Consider the following 17889-nt stretch of genomic DNA (forward strand, 5'->3'; position numbering starts at 1 on the left):
TGGTTCACGGGCCGGGCACAAGGCACTGCGCTCTCCTGGCCTGCCCCACCCCTTTGGAAATCTTGATATATGTGTAGGGCAGTGTTGTAGGTGACAGGGCAGGCTAGCCTTCCGCTCTGGGGTGAGCTCCTCCAACTCCGCCTCCCCCTAACATTGAATTGTGGGTACGTAGGAACCTTAGCCTCTGCATAGAGTCGGCCACTAGCACAAGTCAAGCAGACAGCTAGACCCTGCTCCATTCTGCCCCATAGGACCAAGCCCACACCTTTCCTCTGAATGGTGTGGCTCCCTCTGGGAATAGCTGTGTCAGTGGTTTCCTGCACTCCCTCGCTCACCCCACCCCACCCCACCCCACCCCCCACCCCCCGTGCTGCCTGGCTCTCCCACCCCCTGGCCCACTGCCAACAGCAACCATACCATATTTGCACTTCGATTCTAATGGCTACTGTCTCCTCAACCTGTGATCCAACCTGACCAACACAAGAACCTATGTCTTAACAATACACTGGGGATGTCTTTGCACAACATCACATTATCCTATGGAACTGCTAGTGTCTGAGGTAGTGAGGGTCTGCCTGCAGATTTGGAAAGTAGCACCATGTCTGTGGAGTCAGCCGGAGGCATGTTACATTCTGGCACCTGCATCTGAAGCAGAGCCATTGTGGCTTCTGGGCCTGGGCAGGTCAGGGACTTCTTTCCGTTGATTGCTTTGGCCCCCTGGTCCTTCCTGAGTAGTCATTCAGCAGAGCTGATTCAGCAGGCCTCCTCCTCAACCAGGCACACTGGGCTCTCCAGACCAGAGCCCTCTCTTACCCTCGAGATCCTGCCTAGCAAACGTTTGGATCTGGGTTTCTCTGCAGATGGAGGAGAACAAAGCATCCCTCCATTCTGTGGGCCTGCTGAAGTGAATCACTGGCACCCACACCCTGCCTCCAGGCCCCACTGGGCAGAGGGGCAGAGCTTCCGCCATGTTTCTCCCTTTTTTGTGATCATTATTTTAAGAAGCAGGGCCTTCCTTCCACACCGTTTCTAATAATTTCTGTAGTTGATTTGTCTGAACTGTGGCTGTCTTGCATTCTTTGAATAATCACGTGTAAGAATTGTCAATGCTTGAAACTATTTCCTGTACTCAAGTCGAAGGGATTTTTGTTGGCCTTGGGGTTTTGACAGTGACCCCCAAGAGCGGAGTGGGGAAGAGCCCTTGGCGCTGTGATGGATGCAGCCCCTTCTTGTGTCCCTTAACAAATGACAGTATACATTCCTCAGAAATAAAAACACAGAAGCAACAGGACTGTTAGAAAGTTTCATGTCTTGGTTGCTTGGGGGAGGTGAGAGTGGGGACAGAGTGTGGCCACAGCTCTTTCGGGGTCCCCACTGCTCCGACAGTCTGACTGGGTGGGAAGGTGGCGTGTCGGGTTGGGCTCCAGCTGCGTCCTCAGCACTGTGCCCTGCTTCACCCCACCCCTCCCCATCCGAACCCACCATCTCTTCCCTGTTCACAGGGGTGCATATAGGACTTCAGAGCCCCAAATGAAGAGACGGCACCGGGAACTATCACAAACCACTGTTCGTGCCGGCCTCACCCGGGTTTTCCTCCCCACAAGCGTTCAGCCTGTACTGTGCCATTTGGAAGGGAGTCACAGCTGGGAAGCAGGATGGGTTTGAGCACATATTTTTTTTTTTAATGGCCATTATGGAACCTGTGCAGGTATTATAGTTTCAATCTTTAGCCTTTCTTTTTTTTTCTTTTTTTTTTTTTTTTTTTTCCGGAGCTGAGGACTGAACCCAGGGCCTTGTGCTTGCTAGGCAAGCGCTCTACCACTGAGCTAAATCCCCAACCTCCTTCGAGCACATCTTTTACCTTTGTGGATGGCTGCCAAAGTCTCCCTCTTCAATTTCCAGGAAACTCATCTCTTCCTACATAGTAACTTACTTCAGAATTCCTGGAAGACCCATCTTTGGCCTTTCAATAGTAATGCCATACCTGAGGACATTGAGTGACAGCTCCTTCCTCATGTTTTAGACAGATGGGACAACTGAGGTCAGAAGAGCCAGCAACACGTTTTGGGGCACAACCTTAAGACCAGGACTTTATGTGGTATCGTTCACCACTTGCTTAAATGCGGTCCTCAGGGAACAGCAGTTCTAAAGGCAGTTCAAGGTGACAGCGCCTGCTGTCCTGGAGTCTCAAATTCCTCTGTCCTCAGGCAGCCACTGGGCCTGCGTGCGAGGAAATGGAGTATTCCTGTCTCTGAGGACGTAACCAGCTTTGTGGGCTAGAAGTGTTGCTCAGGGTAGAGTGCTGTTTGGCACATATAAGTGGATCCCTGGCCCCCAAATTTGAAGATAGACGGTTTTCTTAAAGCCTAAGGTGAAGGCCTAGAGAGGCTCACCCACAGTTTCACTCTGATCCCAGCATTTGGGCGTGGCTCAAGCCTGAGCTGTAGGAGTCTGCCAGCTGACACCTGGGTTTCTTAGAGCGTGAGCTGGAGAGGAAGGCCCAGCCTCCTGGCCATTTCCTTTGCATCTGATCAATGGAGCAGATGAGGAGGGCAGCTTGTGCTGCCACTCACCTTCTCTTTTGAAATAAATGCCTTCCCCTTCCTTGAGTGGGGGTTCCCCTGCATTCTCCCCTTCCGTATCTGCCAATCTGGTCCGGAAGGGTTAGCTCCCTTCCCCAAAAACAGAACCAAGTAACAGACATATTTGGAAACAATTTTAAGAGGAATGAGTCCAGCTACAGGGGGTGGGGGTGGAGGGTAAGTTTAGGGAGAGGGATGTGGACCATTGCAAATGTCCCAGGAGTGGAGACGGGCGTGCCAAGGATGGCATAAAGATGAGTGCACTGAAGGCGGATGGGCAAGGTGTCCTCAGGTCCCCAAAGTTGTAGTCCTTTGGGAAGCACGTGACCAACACACTGACAGACTTCTCAGACATGATGGGACAATTATTACAAAGTGACACTTGTTCTGTCCAGTTGGGTTTGGTGAGTGGGAAGCTGGCCAATGTAAGTGGGGCTCCACAGCCACTTCTGCCTAGAAGCAGAGGGTGATAAGAATTATGACACTCTGCTTGCAGAACAATTCGGAGAAGACTCCAAAGGCCTTTGCTTTCCTCCCTAGGAGGCCTCCCGCCTGCCCAAAGGCCATGGTGACAGGCAGGGAGGGAGCAGCTACCAGGCCCTCTGAAGACATGCTCTGCTGCTGCTCCTGATCTCTCGGGAGCTTGCGTCCCTCAGGCACGACTGTCAGAGGCAGAGTCCCAGAGGACAGGCACAGCAGCCAGTCCCCCATTGTCCTTGTTCCTTACAAGGAAGTCCTTCCCTTCCCCTGTAATCTCCCCCCCCCCAAAAAAAAGCCTTCTGAAGGGTTCTGTGTCCTGTTTGCTTTCGGCCTTCCGCACTTCTTGGCACCAGCTACTCCAGACTTGTAGGTCTCCATAGTGGCAGGGAGCCTGTGGGCCATCTTCCAGACAAAGGTGGATGCCAGCTTACTGGAACTTGGTCACTGATGGGAATCCCCAGCTCCTTTCTTCATGGCCTCTCCCATGCCACCCTGTCCCAGGGACCTGATTCTCTCCAGAGTCAGCCCCATGGAGGAGGCAAGGAGCCTCCCAACTTCACCAAGGGTAGAGACAGAAGACCCAAAATGACAGGGGCCAAGTTTCCCCAAAGCCTCCCAGTATCCTTTAGGGTTCACACTCCCCTGGCACATAATAGCCTCCTACCATCCCTCCCTCACTGTAGTCTTCCTCACCCAAAATGGGGGGGGGCAGCATTGCCCCAGGATCCTTCACCCACAGGTCCTTCCCACCCATCACAGTTCTGCCAATTTCTGTCCTCACGGTTCAAATGCTGAGAGCAGGTTCTAAGGTGGGCACTGTTTGCCTGATATGTTCAACAGGACATGGCCAGGAGTCCGACAAACTGCTCATTGACCTTTCCAGCCTTGGCTGGTGACTGATTGGGACAACAGCCAGTCACAGGAGGTAGAAAGTCAAGGGTGGCCAGAGCAGCAGCTGGCGGGGTCTCGAAGAGGCTGGAATGCCTGCACTGGTGCTGCTCTCCAGAGGGGCAACACCTTTCCAGATGCTACTTAGAACTCTGGGTGCTGTTTATGATGTTGGGGTGCTTTCTCTGGGGCTGGAAGTTTGGGGGGGGAGGCCTAATACAGGCAATTTCTTGTTCTAGTAATAGGAGGTCCCTCTTGCCACCAAGCAGAGATGCCCCTGAATCCATCTGACAACTGGGATGTACACTGAGGCACAGTTCCGATGTCTCTCACTTAGGTCCTTCAAGCAGTCTGTGGCCTTGGAGCAAGGAGGAAGGGGCTCGCTCACCTTCCAGGCCTGTTCCGGATCTGTAACATGGCTCCCCCTGGAATCCAGCACTGTAGGAGTTCTGAGTATGAGCCTAGAACTCTCACCTAGCTCGTGACCTTCAGAGGTTCCCCTAACACCTTATCTTTCCAAGTGAGAGAAGGAGAGGGAAATCTGGGAGTGCAGAGAATTCTGCCCTGGCAGAAGGGAACCTGGAACTGGGCCCTGGAGCCCTCCAAAGCACAGGCTGTGGGACTAAGTTGAAGCTCCTCGGGAGACTGTGGGGCCAGCTGAAGCTCTCAGGAAGAGCCCCTAAACCTGCAAGTCCTCCCAGATCAGCTGCTGCCCACTTAAGCGGGTGGGTGCCAATTACTGGCCACACTCCTCTGCACCTGTCTCAGTTGTCACTGTCAGCCTGGCCGGAGGATCTGAGCCCCTCTTCCCACCTCCTCTTCTCCCGTGATTGGAAGCCATAGAAAACGATCCCTTTCTTGGCCCCTTCTCCAGCACCCTTCCCAAGGCGGATGGCTCTGAGACCTCCGGCCTCTACTTACCAGCCTTGGCTCCCACCACTAACACTACTGCCTGAATTAGCTCAGGAGGAGAAGGAGAACGGCTTGCACAGGAGGCAGCTGGTCCAGCCTCCAGGCTGGAGGGCTATGTGTGAATGGAGGTGTGAAGCAGGGCTTCAGTGGAGCGGGACAGATCATCTTCCACCCAGTGCTACTGAACCCCAGGGGTCACAGGGTGAGGAGCTGCAGAAGAGGCCTCACTTGGAGCTGGGAGCTGAGTGGTCAGGGTGGAGGAAGGTAGTGGCAGTGTAGTTCTGGAAGAGAGGCTGAAGGAACATGCCAATGGTGCCGAAGACACAGACAAAGACAAAAATCCAGAGGAACAGGCGGTCGATCACCATGGCAACGTATTTCCAGTCCTCCCTCACCTGGATGGAGGAAATGTAAGTGGCCCAGATATCAGTCTCATAGTGTGGGATGGGATAGAAAAGTCCCTGCCACACAAGCACCCGACCCCTCTCCCTCAGCAAACCCAGTACAACCTTTCACAGTCCTGATCTTGCCTGCTGTAAAGCCTCTAGTGCCCTCACTGCCCCCAGGGCCCATCAGAACCTACCCGGAACAAACAGGAGCCTATTTCCTATTGCCTCCCACACTCCAAAATCCAGACTTAGTAAAAACTCCAATATGTCTTAGTTCTCTCACTTCCTTTAAAAAACAAACAAAACAAAAAAACCTGGCAAACTCCTACACATATTTCAAAGCCCTAATCAAGTATAATCTTTATGAAGGCTTCCCTGGTCCTTTTGTTTCCTTGGCACTGGGTTATATATTGCCATCATATCGTTGAGACTATGCCATAGTGCATCATATGTCTGGCCCTCCACCAAACTGCAAACTCCTACTTCAGAGGACCCTGATAGCATCTGGGACAGTGCTCAGTAACTGGGAGCAGCTGCCCCTGAAGCTCTACTTCCATGATAGCTTGGGGAACCCCATCCAACAGCATCCCTCCTGCACAGAGGCCCAGAGGGTGTGAATGGAGCCCAGGTAGGAAAAAAAATCAGTCAGAAAGCTAATAATGCATGGGGCTTAAGAACCAACTACAGGGTCCCAGGAAGAGGCAGCCTTTCTTCTAGCCTGAGTCTGGCCTTTGCACGTGTCCCTCTGGGGCCCAGCCAGCTCACGAGATGGGGAGAAGGCAGCTGTGCACCTTCATGTAGCTGGCAGCCAGTCACTCATTGAAGTCACAGTTGGGCCTGCCACAGACCTAGCATCCTGCGAGGCACTGGGCCACAACCGAGGAAAATAAACAGCCCTGTGGTTTTCAGTCTCCTCAGGGAGCCAGAGACAATACAGAAAAGATTATTTACTGAGAGGGAATGGAAGACTAGGATGGACAAACAGAAGAAAGACAGGAGCGGAGTGTGGCCTGGAAACGCCTCTTCCAGGAGATGGTACTTAGAGCAAGATCCCATGGGCATGAGGGAAGCCCTGTTTCAAAGTCACACTGACCTTGACATGGTCCAGCAAAGCCAGCAGAGCCCTACTCACCTGGCTGGTCCCCTCTAAACTGTTTATCCCGTGAAAGGCAAATCTGAGGGACACTAATGAGGCTTGGGAAATAAATGCAACTCAGGGTCTTAGGGCTAAGGACAGTGACCCTAAAAAAGGGGTTACCAGGACAACTGGAAGAGCCTGAGTGTGCTCTTTACAGTAGTAAAGGTGTTGATGCTGTCTCCAGAATTCGATCTTTGAACCCGGGCATGGTTATCTTGTCGGTTGTTGGTTGCAGTGGGAACTCACATGCTAACCGTGAACTCTACCACTGAGCCACAGCACCAGCCCTGAAGCTGAGTCATGCAAGAGGATCCCTGTTCTTAAGGAGAGACACACTGAAGTGTTTGCGATAAAAGATTATAGATAGGTTTGCTCTTAAGAGCAAAAATTAATAACTAATAGGTTTTTGTCTTTAGGAAAAAGAAGGTTTAATATCAGCTTGATGAGATTTCGAGTCGCCATGGAAACAGACCTGGGCAAGTCTATGGGAAGTTTTCTAGATTAGATTAATTGAGGCAGGCAGCACTATTCCACGGGTTAGGGTCCCAGACAGAAAAAAAAGAACAAAAGAGAAAAGGATTAATTGAGCATCAGAGTTCAGCTCTCCCTGCTTCCCGGCTGCGGGTGCAGCGGGACCAGCTGCTCCATGCTCCTGCTCCTACCTTCCCTGCCTTGGGCTGGAACCTCAGCCTGTAAGCCAAAGTGAACCTTGCTTCCCTGAAGCTGCTTTTGTCTGACATTTCACCATAGCAATGAGAAAGTAACAAATACAAAGGTTGTTCCAGATGGAGGAACCCAGATGCAAAGGCTCGGGGGCGAGAGAGAGCTTGGCTTGCTTGAGACAACTGAGTGAAAAGCCAGTGACCCAGGCAAAGGGCAGTGTCAGGAGCCGAGGAGGAGTGTGGGTTATTTAACTGCAGCGTAGAGAGCTGAACTAGGCAGGCAATTAGGATAGTCTCCCCCGGTCCACACAAGAGCTGAAGTCGAAGGCAGTCCAAGGACCGGGGTGTTAGGGTAGAGCGGGGATCATTTTAGAGGTGGTGGTGCTCAGAGGACAAGACTTTTGATCACTGCAATGATGGAGAGAGAGAGAGAGAGAGAGAGAGAGAGAGAGAGAGAGAGAGAGAGAGAGAAGAGTCAAGGGTCCCCCAGGCTTCAGTGTGAACCACTTAGCCCATGGTGATGCCACTTACTACAAGATGGAGAGACTAGGGGCAAGTAAGAGTCAGGGTGGGGGTGTAGATCAAGCACTCGATCCCTCTGAGGCATCCAAGTAGGTCACTGCACCCTCAGCACCTGGCTTGAAATGTAGGCTAGATGATGGACTACAGAAGGGGTGGAGGCCGGTGATGTAGCAGCAGCTGAGCCCTGCACCCTAGTGTCTCCCAGTTAGCCTCAGCGGCCTCCTCTCCAATCTCGGCCCCTCTGCCTTCCTCTGAGCTATGAAATGCTCCCTGTCTCATGCTTTCCTGCTGTCCAGAGGAAAAGATGTCTGAACCCAGCTCCCACCCAAAACCACAGTGCCTGCCCTTTCTCCTTCCCCAGCAGGAATGGCAGAGTCCCAGAGGAAACCTTGCTGGTCACTATAGTAACAGCTGAGCCTTAGCCTAGAACCAACCAGGTACCTGAACGCTGATCTCAGGGAAGGCCAGATGGCACCCAAAATGGGGGGCAGGATGTTAACCCATCACACCTTCCCCCAACTCCTGAATTAGTCTCAAGGAATTTCCTTCTGGGAAGACTGGGGGGAAAAAACAACCGGAAGCCGGATGTGCAGAAAGAGGGTGAGATGACTCTAAGGAGCCCGGGCCTCTACCCACACCGTCTCTATAAATATTTCATTAGACTCTTTTCAAGGCCCAGGACAGTAGAAGTGGGATATTGATTTTTAAATTCTGCTCTCTCCACTGGAATCAACCCCATGAAACCTCTAAACTTCCCTTTGCCTGACTGTCGTCGTTAATGTCCTCAATTTTGCCTGCTCTGTGGCCCACAAGGACTCACCTCCATTTGCACTAAGAGCAACACATTAACAACTTGGATGTGGTCATGTGAGCTACAGGGAAAATCTCGGTGACACCCTCAAACCCAAAAGAACTTCTCCCTGCCATAACGTTCCTGGCTACCTCCCTCACACTGAAGATGTCTGAGCGCATGCATCTCACATCCTGAGTTCTATTCCTCGCAGGAACCGCAAGGTCATCCATCTGGTACAGACTCCAAAGTAGGCAAGTCAACCTGCTAGCCTACCCCGAGAGTCCACCTCACTCATGTTGCCTCTCCCCTGTACCCTTGCTTTGAGACTCTAAGCAGTACCTACTCCCCACACACAGGGGCTCCTAGGATGCCTAGCTCACACTCCATACTCACACTCTGGTCGTCATCCTCACTTCGCATATGGTCTGCAATGAAGCGTACGCCGTCCACTGCCTCCCTGAGGCCGCAGCTGCAAGGCCCCACCGAGCGCCCCGGACCAGCTGCAGACGCGGGCTCAGCCCTGAAGGCTCCAGTCAAGCCCTGCACTGATGCAGGGTTGACAAAGCAGGTGCATGGGTCAGCTGCAGGGCCCTCACGGAAGAAGAGCGCGCCTGCGCCCTCGCGCTCCCGCTGGCGCCTCCGCAGGCGCAGGCGCTGCCGTGCACAGCGGTGGCGGGGCTGCTGCAGGAAGAGCAGGGTGGGCAGCTTCTCCAGGAAGACCACTTTGACCCAGGGAGCCATGGTGTGCGTGGTGGGCGAGCGGTGGTGCACGTTGAGCACACACACGCTAGTGACAATGGAGAAGGTGACTAGCACCATGGTGAACATGAGGTACTTTCCCACCAGCGGTACGTCAAGGGAGGTGGGAGGCACAATCTTGGAGATGAGCAGCAGGAATACCGTAAGCGCTAACAGCACAGAGATGCAAAGTGTCATCTTCTCCCCGCAGTCCGAGGGCAAGTAGAAGACCAGGATGGCCAGCGAGGTGATGAGAACGCAGGGGATGATGAGGTTGATAGTGTAGAAGAGTGGCTTGCGCCGAATGATGAAGTCATAGGTGATGTCCACGTAGGTGGAATCATCTGGGTTCTCGTTGCGCCGGCCTGGCAGCGCGATGATGTCCCACTCCCCACTGGGTGTGAAGTCGTCCAGGCTGGCCACATCACTTTTGAGCACCAGGTCGATCTCCGTGCGGTCATAGGTCCACGAGCGGAACTTCATGGTGCAATTCTGCTGGTCAAAGGGGAAGTGCTTCACCTCAATCTTGCATGCACTCTTGTAGATGGCAGGCGGTAGCCAAAAGATGCTGCCATCGTAGGAGACCACCGCATTGGAATAGAAGGATACCTCGTACATGCCGTCAGCACTGCCAAGGAATGGGGCAGTCAGCCCTGGCTTGAGGGTCTCCATCCCACTCATCAACCCAGCAAGGAGGACCCAGGCTGTGAATGACCATCTCATACAAAGATATTGTGCAAGAATGGAGCTGGGGGTGGGGATATGCATGGGCTGGTGGTAAGAACAGGTGTCCTATTCAGGACTCATGTATATCCCTTCGGTGGTAGAAGAGAGTGGTCGGGGGTGGGATGCATCTGCTACTTGTCCCACATTGTGTAAACTGACTAGTCCTTATGAGGGTAGAGGTGGGGGAAGCCAGAGAGGCCAGAGCAAGGAGTTCCAAGCAATGAAGGGATATGGGCACAGTCCCATCGTTAAGGGAGTTTTGTGCCGTAAAGGTAAGAAGACTCATTGAAGGGAACAGAACAGAATCTAGCTGAAATAAGGCCCATAAGTTCGTTGTCACTACCCAGGCTTCCAGAAGTGCCCATTCTTGAATCAAGTTAGGCATTGACAACTGTCAATCTTCCCTCTCCCTACCCCAGTTCCAAATACTGGCAATCTAAGTAGCTGGAAGGGGCTGGTCAAGGTCCAAGTCACCATGGGCTCAGGCTGCATCCCCCTAGTTGGGTCTGTCTGTGTGGATAGTGCCTGTCTACAACCTGCCAGGGAAAAAACGTCTCCTTCTCACAGCAGCACACGCCTCTTACATCCCCACCCCATGATTTCATCCTCTGCCAAGCACACCTCTGGTCTTCCATAACCTTCTTATCACTCCAGGGTCACCTACTTGTTGTATAGGACCACATCTGGGAGCCAGATGTGTTTGGAAGGGAGCCGGACTTTCTTCATATTGTCGAAGTCCTCGGGCTTCCAGGTGAGGCGATAATCTTCCCACTCCTGGGAAGGGAGAGAGCAAAGCAACACCTACCTCCAGCCCCAGAGGGGCCCAGAGTCAAAGAAAGGGACAAGAGAACTCACATGGCTTGTGGAAAACTTGAAAAAGTCAGCCTTCTCTCCACAGTGACTTCTCTGCCCAGACATGGGTCATGTGATGATGCTTCTTTGTTTAATTTGCACATCTGAGCCAGGATATTAGACTTTACATTTTACAGATGTGAAAATGACTCTTGGGAGCGTTTAACATTTAAAGTCACAGAGTCAAGCAGGTATGGTAGTGAATACCTTTAATTTCAGTACTAGTGAGGCAGAGACAGGCAGACATCTCTGTGAGTTCAAGACCACCCTGATCCACATAGTGAGTTCTAGGTCAGGCAGGGCTACACAGGGAGACCAGATTCTAAATTAATTAATTACAGTGCTGGTGAGTGGCCCACTCAAGGATTCAAATCCAACTATTCAGGACTCCTCTCTGAAGGAGATGAAGAGGGGGGGGGGGTATGGGTAGGAAAGAGCACTGACCTGGGTCAGCCAGACATTGGTGGTCATGATCTGCTCCCGCTCATGCTGCAGGGAAACAGAGCAGCTGCTGAAAAGGCCCCCCAGTCCTCAGACCTTCCACCACCCTCCTAGGTCCCCACCACCACCACCCCAGAAGCGCCAAAGGAGCAAACTCAGATGTTAACCCTTTCTGGCTGGGCTGACTTCTGTAGCTGGACAAAGAGTTTGAGACCCACACTCACCACACTGATAAGCTGGGCCAGTGACACCATGAGCTGTACAGTGACCAGCTCGGAGCCATTAGTGGCTGGACGGATCAGCTTGTTGTAGCGGGAGGGATCCAGGAGATGCTCCACTAGCCGCTCCTCTGTGTCAGTACCCAAAACCCCTGGGCAAGGCAAGGCAGTAAGTGGGTAAACAGAAGGGCTCACAAAAGCCCACCTACCCAGGGAGTGGGGTAATAGATCAATTAGCTCAGCCTGGAAGTCATAGCCTCTTACAACCCTGTGCTTAAGGATATTGCAAAATGTTCAATTATGCCTTGGGACCACAGAAGCCCCAGGTTGACTTTCATAGGTAAGCCCCTCTCTGAGACCATATCACGAGTCCAAACAGCTCCAGAGAGACACCTCTAGACTAACCACCCACTCTGAAAAGATTAATTGGGACTTGTTTTCCCCAAAAGGTCTCAGATGGACAAGCCTCTGAGGCTTGCTTGAGGTCTCTGCCTCCATGGTTTGGAGCAGAATACCCGGGTTGCCTGATCTGGGGATGCAGGCACCCACCCCCTGTGCTGTCATGCAGGTGTGGAAAGTTCGTTCTATTGCGCTGGCCCCTCTCCTCATGCCTCCCCTTCTGTGACTCTCCACAAGCACACCATCTGAGCACCCCACAGAGCGCCTCCCTCGCCCTCAGTCTGGCATTTTCTCTCTTCCAAGTCTCCTGTCCCATCCTACAAGAGATGGGAAGTCACTGGTCTCCCCTTCCCGCCTTGTCCTTCCCTGTAGAGTGACCCAAATCAGGACCCCAATGAGGAGGATGGGAAATACTGGGGAGCCAGGAGGAAGGCGTTAACCGGGGTCATAAAAAGTCAAATGCTATCAAGCCTCTTGTCATCCCAGGATCCTCTCCTTCCTTCCTCTTTGTGCTCACTTGCTTCTTCCCTGCAATGGTCAGGTTTCCACCTCTCCGTGGCCTCTCGCCTGCGCCTGCGCCTGGGTCTTCCAGATGCTCCCTGCCGACCCTGGAGTCTCTCCCCATCCCCCAGCAGGCTCCTGCACCTCTAGAGAACCCCTCGTTTCGCCTTTGTCCTGGCAGGGGTGACAGAACTTGGCGTCCTGAGCCACTAGCTGAGGCAGGGGAGCCTGGCCGGCCAGTTCTTACCTGAACACAGCCAGAGAAGGCCGAAGCTGAGCAGCAGCGCCATAGAGCTGGAGCGCCGGGCCATGCCGCCAGCATAGCGCGCTGCCTGGCTGACACTAGGGCGGCGGGCGGAGCGCTGTCCGTGGTGCTGAAGCAGCGCAGCCGCCTGCTTCCGGGTGGGGCTCAGGGCCTCCAGGGCTGAACGGCTTCTGGAACGCCAGGAGGACCCGGCCTCTCACCGTCCGGGCTGCTCTTCCAGGGAACGCAACCGGGACTGAGAGGGGAGGAGTCTCCGCCCCGGAGGCGGAAGCGCGGGATCCCAAGGAAAAAAAAGGTGGTCCCTGGGTGGGATGCTCTTTGGCTGGGCCTGCCTAGGTGGGGTATGCGTGAGGAGAAAGCGACCCACTGCTCGGTGGGCGAGTTCAAATGCCCCGAAGTTGGGGCAGGACTTGGAGAGGTTTGAGCAGGGCTGGGGGGAGCACGAGTGCGAGGGAGACAAGTAGGTCAGGGCTCTCTTAGGACGCGGAGTGAGTTGGGGGCGTTTCTGGGGTTCCTGTCCTCCCTTATATTCTTACCCAAACTAATGATTCTGCTCTTCAGGAAAGCTAAGGATGCGCAGAGAATACGCGTGTTAGGAACAAAGAGGCAGGGAACAGGGAGCTGACTAGTTTTAAAAGCAAATTGCTTTGGAGTTTTGGAATAGAGTCCTTTCACCGGTCCCTTTCTCTGCTCCCTAAGCTCCAATAAGGCCAAGATCCTGCCATCCTTGGGGGGAATCTAAGGTAGAAAGGTCTAGACCTCCTGAAAAGAAGGTAGCCTTGAAGGTTCTGACATACGGATAAGCAGCCAGTATCAATGGTCCCTTCCACTCCAGCTGTCTTCTGTGTTCTGTGGAGATCAGGGGACCATTTCACAGAGAAAGAATGAAGCTAACACAAAGGATGAGATGAGAGAGGAGTCAAAACTCAATGACATCTTTGATCTTGAAAGCCCTGAACTTTTAGCTATGCAGCCCATAAAGGACCCCTTTTTTCTTAGTGGATCAGTGGTCACTTTCAACCAAAAAGATTCCTGTCTGAAGCAGACTTGGTAGACAGCAAGGCTTCTTTCATTTCATCAATGCCTGCTTCCCTAATCTTATCTGGGCACATTGTCCTCAGCTCCACACTCAGCTTTTAGCAATGTCTGTAAGATCCTTGAATATTTAACCCCTCCCAGCCCTTAGCCTTTTAAACATATAGTTCCCTCCAGCTCTTTTATCACCCCATCACCCCTAACTACCTTCTACTTAAACTTGAGTGTCTGCAGGAATTTCAGTTCCTGGGGGAAGCTGTGACTGACCAAGGATTGAGTTAGGTACCTTGTTAGACTCTAGAATATCCTTCTACAGCAGCCACTGCCTTTCCAACTAGAGTATGAACTAGCATAGGGCCTGGCTTAAGATGAAGGCTTAACAGAAAAATGGTACTGCATGACAGACATATTTTAGTGTGTATGGGAAATTCCTGTCTATAAGTGCAGGCAGAAGCAACTTAATTAACAAGTGCTCAGATTTTGGGAGTCCAAGGGTTAGTGACGCAGCTTGGTGAGAGTGCTCACCTAGTGTATGCAAAGCCTTCAATTCAGTCCCCAGCATGGGAAGAAAAAGGTGGGGAAGAGTTTGAAAGGGAAAGGCAGCAAAGCACAGGAGAAGCAGCAAGATGATGGGGGGGGGGGCACCCATAGTGTATGTGGAAGTAGGTTTAGATCTATGCCACAGGTGCAGGGCATGTGCAGGGTCTATGCATGTGTAATAATTTCTTCAGGAAGAGATCTGAACACCAAGAAGTGAAGCCTAGAGAGAAGCAGAGTGTGCAGTCACACCACTTGGGGAAAGGCTCAAGGGTAGATCTGTCTTCAACAATTTAGATCAACATGTATTGAGTATGTCCTGTGAGCCCAGAATTGTTTGGAGCTGAGGAGGCAATGATCAAAGACTTAGTTCCAGTTATTAAAGAGACCACACTGGCAGTAGATTACTAGCCATTGTGATGACTGCTCTAGGAAAGACACAGAGGACTGTGGAATCTGGGAACAGGGAAGGCAACAGCCTGCATGGACTAGGTAGGACATAAATGAAAGTGGAGATGAATCATAGGGCAAGGCTAGCTTACAGCTGTTCCACACTCCTGAGACAGCATGTCCAGTGGGTGCAGCATGGTTGAGGAAGGCTGGCAATGTCTTCTGTTGCTAAACTTTCTTGAGTGCTTACACTTTTCTTGATGACAGACTGAAGGCCACTCACCTTTTAGATCACAGATCTGGGGGACCATTCATTGCCTTCTAGATGACAGACTTCTAGATCACTTGCCTTCTACATGACAGGCTGGGGGGGGGGCATACACCTCGTCTAAAGCCTGAGGTTGCTCTTGCCAGTCCAGGTAGCCTGTATACCTTGGTCTTCAAGTTATCTTCTCAAAACTTCAGTTTTGGCTTCAAGTTTACTTCTAGCTTGGTAAGGATGAGTCCACTGAGATAACCACCCAGTGACTGGGGAGAGTGGGACAGCCTCCCTCCTCATGTGTACCCACATGCCTTCTATACCCTCCCCCGGAAAGAGAGGTTACAGGAGAGATACAGAACCATATAGGGTTGGGACAAACACAGAAATGTCAACCCTGACACAACAGGGTTAGTAAGCAGAGTTCTAGTGCCCTGGATTACAAGGAATATTTTCTTTTGAAAATATCAAAGTTAATATATTTCCTTTAAAGTGATTTACATTTTATAATTTTGTTGCCAGAGTAATACTTGTGTTCATAAAGACCAACTTAAAAAATACAAATTAGCAAAACAAAGAGGATTGAGAATCAAACCTCTAAAGGAAGAGACAACCACTTAGCAAAACTATGTATCTATAATTATTTAGGTATAACATTCACACAGAGAAGTAGAGTCAGTGTGTCTAGATACATCATCATAATAGAAACACCCAGATTTTGTTTAAAGGAACAATTACCAGTAACCAGATGCTTCTCCCAGTCATTATCCCTCCTCATTGAGGACAGAGACCCCAGTCAACACTACTTCAAGTTCTGGAAGTGGGGCTGGAGCAACGTCTCAGTAGTTAAGAGCACTGGCTGCTCTTCCAGAGGACTCCAGTTTGATTCCTAGCACCCACATGACAGCTCACAACCACCTGTAACTCCAGTTTCAGGGGATGCAATGCCTTCTTCTGGCCTACACAGACACTGCACCCATTGGTATACACACACACACACACACACACCCCTGTGGATCCACATGGAGACAAGCACTCATACACACAAAATGAAAATATTAAAAAATAAAATTCTGGAACTAGTTATTGGGAATGATTATGCAATAGCATGAATGCAAATGGTAAATTTTATGGTATATGTATCTTATCATTATTTGTTTTTGAGAGTTTCATAAATCCCAGGCTGTTCTCAAACTCATAACAGAGCTGAGGCTGGCCTTGAACTCTTGCTTCTGCTGACTCTACCTACCAAGTGTTGAGATTGCAGGCACGTACCACCACACCCACCCAGTTTTTTTAAGATGACTAAAAGGAAAAGAAAAAAAAAAGGAGCTGTCATTCTAATAGCACAGGTCAGCTTTTCCTGTTAGACTTTATATAAATGGAATAATAACCTTTTGTATGTGTGTTTTTGGCATTATGTTAGTGAGAATCATAGCTGTGGAGTATTCCATTGTGTGACTACACTATCATTTACCCATCCACTCTTCCTAGACATTTGTTTCCTATTTAGGACTATTAAGATAACACTGCTGTGGACATTCATGTCATATTTTAGGTATACAAATATATACATAAGACGTACATTTTGGTTATCTTGCAAAGAGGAGCAAAGAGTGCTTGCTATACCTTTGCAGTCATCCTTTCTCATTCACTATTTCATTCTCCATAAGGGTAAGTATTCTTTGATCCTATTATTTATTGGTGGTATACACTAGGGGTTTTACATGCTAAGCAAGTCCTCTACTACTGAGATACCCCTCCAATGTGGGAGCCTGTTCTCGGGTTCCTCGTGGCTTTACCCAGCAGGTCTGCATAGAGGATGATTAGGACCACGGGCCTGAGTGCAGGTATCTGAGATGGTCTGCACTTGGCTGTGCTGGGGGAGGAGGTCTTTTGCTCCACCCCTTCGAGTCTCTATAAAAACCCTGGGGCAGAGACAGTCGGGGCCCCGTTGGAATAGGTTCCAGGCCCTCTCGAGGCTATCCTTTATTTTCTGTTTATCTCTGCAAGATTCTCTGCAATAAATCCTTCTATCTAATATTTCCTGCTGCTCACACTCAAGAAAACTCTGGGGAGCTGTGGGGTTGGTGGGTAAACGCCCCACACTCCAATTCCTTTTTCTTTTTTTTTTTTTTTTTTTTAAAGACAGGGTCTGTGTAGCCCAGGCTGACATCAAATTCATGATCCTCCTGTCTCAGCATCCTGAGTGCTGGATCCCTTCCTTTGTCTTAGAACTTAGGCCTTCCTTCCCAACCTCCTTCCCCTTCAGAACTAAGTCTTGGTTTGGTTTCCCACAAAGCCCATTTCTGTTAGTGCTGCTACTGATACTTACTTCCATAGCTTCTTAAGGCTTTGCTGACCTTTTGATCTTCCTTCAACTTGCCACATCCTTCCTCAAGACCTTTGTGTGCCATTGTGATGGCTAAGGAAACTCCGTTCTGCACCAGGTATCTCCTTCGTATCTATTAGCCTCTGCCCTAAATTTCTGAAAAATGAGCTCCTAGCAATCTGTACCCTTCCCAGAATGATGTAACTGCTGTGATGATTAACAGCTTGTTCTGGCTTCTGTAAACCCGTTTATCACTGTATACAGGGGAGTAAGGTACCTCCTTCATGGCTGTGAACAGGGGGAAGAGAGACAGCTCCTCACATAGCTGAGGGGAGTGAAGCAGTTTCTTAAACAGCTGCAAATTCCACAGCAACAAGGTAATTGTGGTCTCCACCTTTAAAAACCCTTCCCTTAGCCCCTTCTGGGTAGCATGTCTTCAATATGGCTTTTAAGGCTGTTGCCCTGCTAGCAGTTTTAATAAATCTAGCTGATTACAATTTGAATTGAGTCTGTGGTCTTTTCCCAGTGGTCTCAAACTCCGTAATGCCATCTCTTCTGCTTGGGGCTTGTCTCTTGCTTCATCCACTGTACTCACTCTTCAGAAGTTACTGTCACTTCTTCAGAACACCTTTCCAGACCTCCAAGTCTTCTCCTTTGAGGTACTCCTACAACTTCAATTCAGTGCTTGAATGTCTGTCTATGCATTAAATGTCTGGTTTTCTAAGTTTTTATTTATTGTTGGGGGTGAGGCAAAGGCCATGGCATGGTGTGTGAAGATTGGGGAGCAGTTTGTGGAGTCTGTACTCTTCTACCTTTGTGAGTACCCAGGA

General features: G+C 50.7%; 1 protein-coding gene across 1 annotated transcript; it reads right to left on the reverse strand.

The window, feature by feature from the left end:
* Positions 1-4908: 4908 nt before the first annotated feature.
* Positions 4909-12552, reverse strand: Chrnb2 (cholinergic receptor nicotinic beta 2 subunit). Its single transcript, XM_059264808.1, has 6 exons — positions 12489-12552; positions 11348-11493; positions 11127-11171; positions 10495-10604; positions 8760-9732; positions 4909-5257 (listed from the first exon to the last, which is right to left on the reverse strand). The coding sequence occupies exons 1-6, from the start codon at positions 12550-12552 to the stop codon at positions 5087-5089; spliced, it is 1509 nt and encodes a 502-aa protein (XP_059120791.1). The 3' UTR covers positions 4909-5086.
* Positions 12553-17889: the final 5337 nt, after the last annotated feature.

The sequence above is a fragment of the Peromyscus eremicus genome, chromosome 6 (genome assembly GCF_949786415.1).
Source record: "Peromyscus eremicus chromosome 6, PerEre_H2_v1, whole genome shotgun sequence".
NCBI lineage: Eukaryota > Metazoa > Chordata > Mammalia > Rodentia > Cricetidae > Peromyscus > Peromyscus eremicus.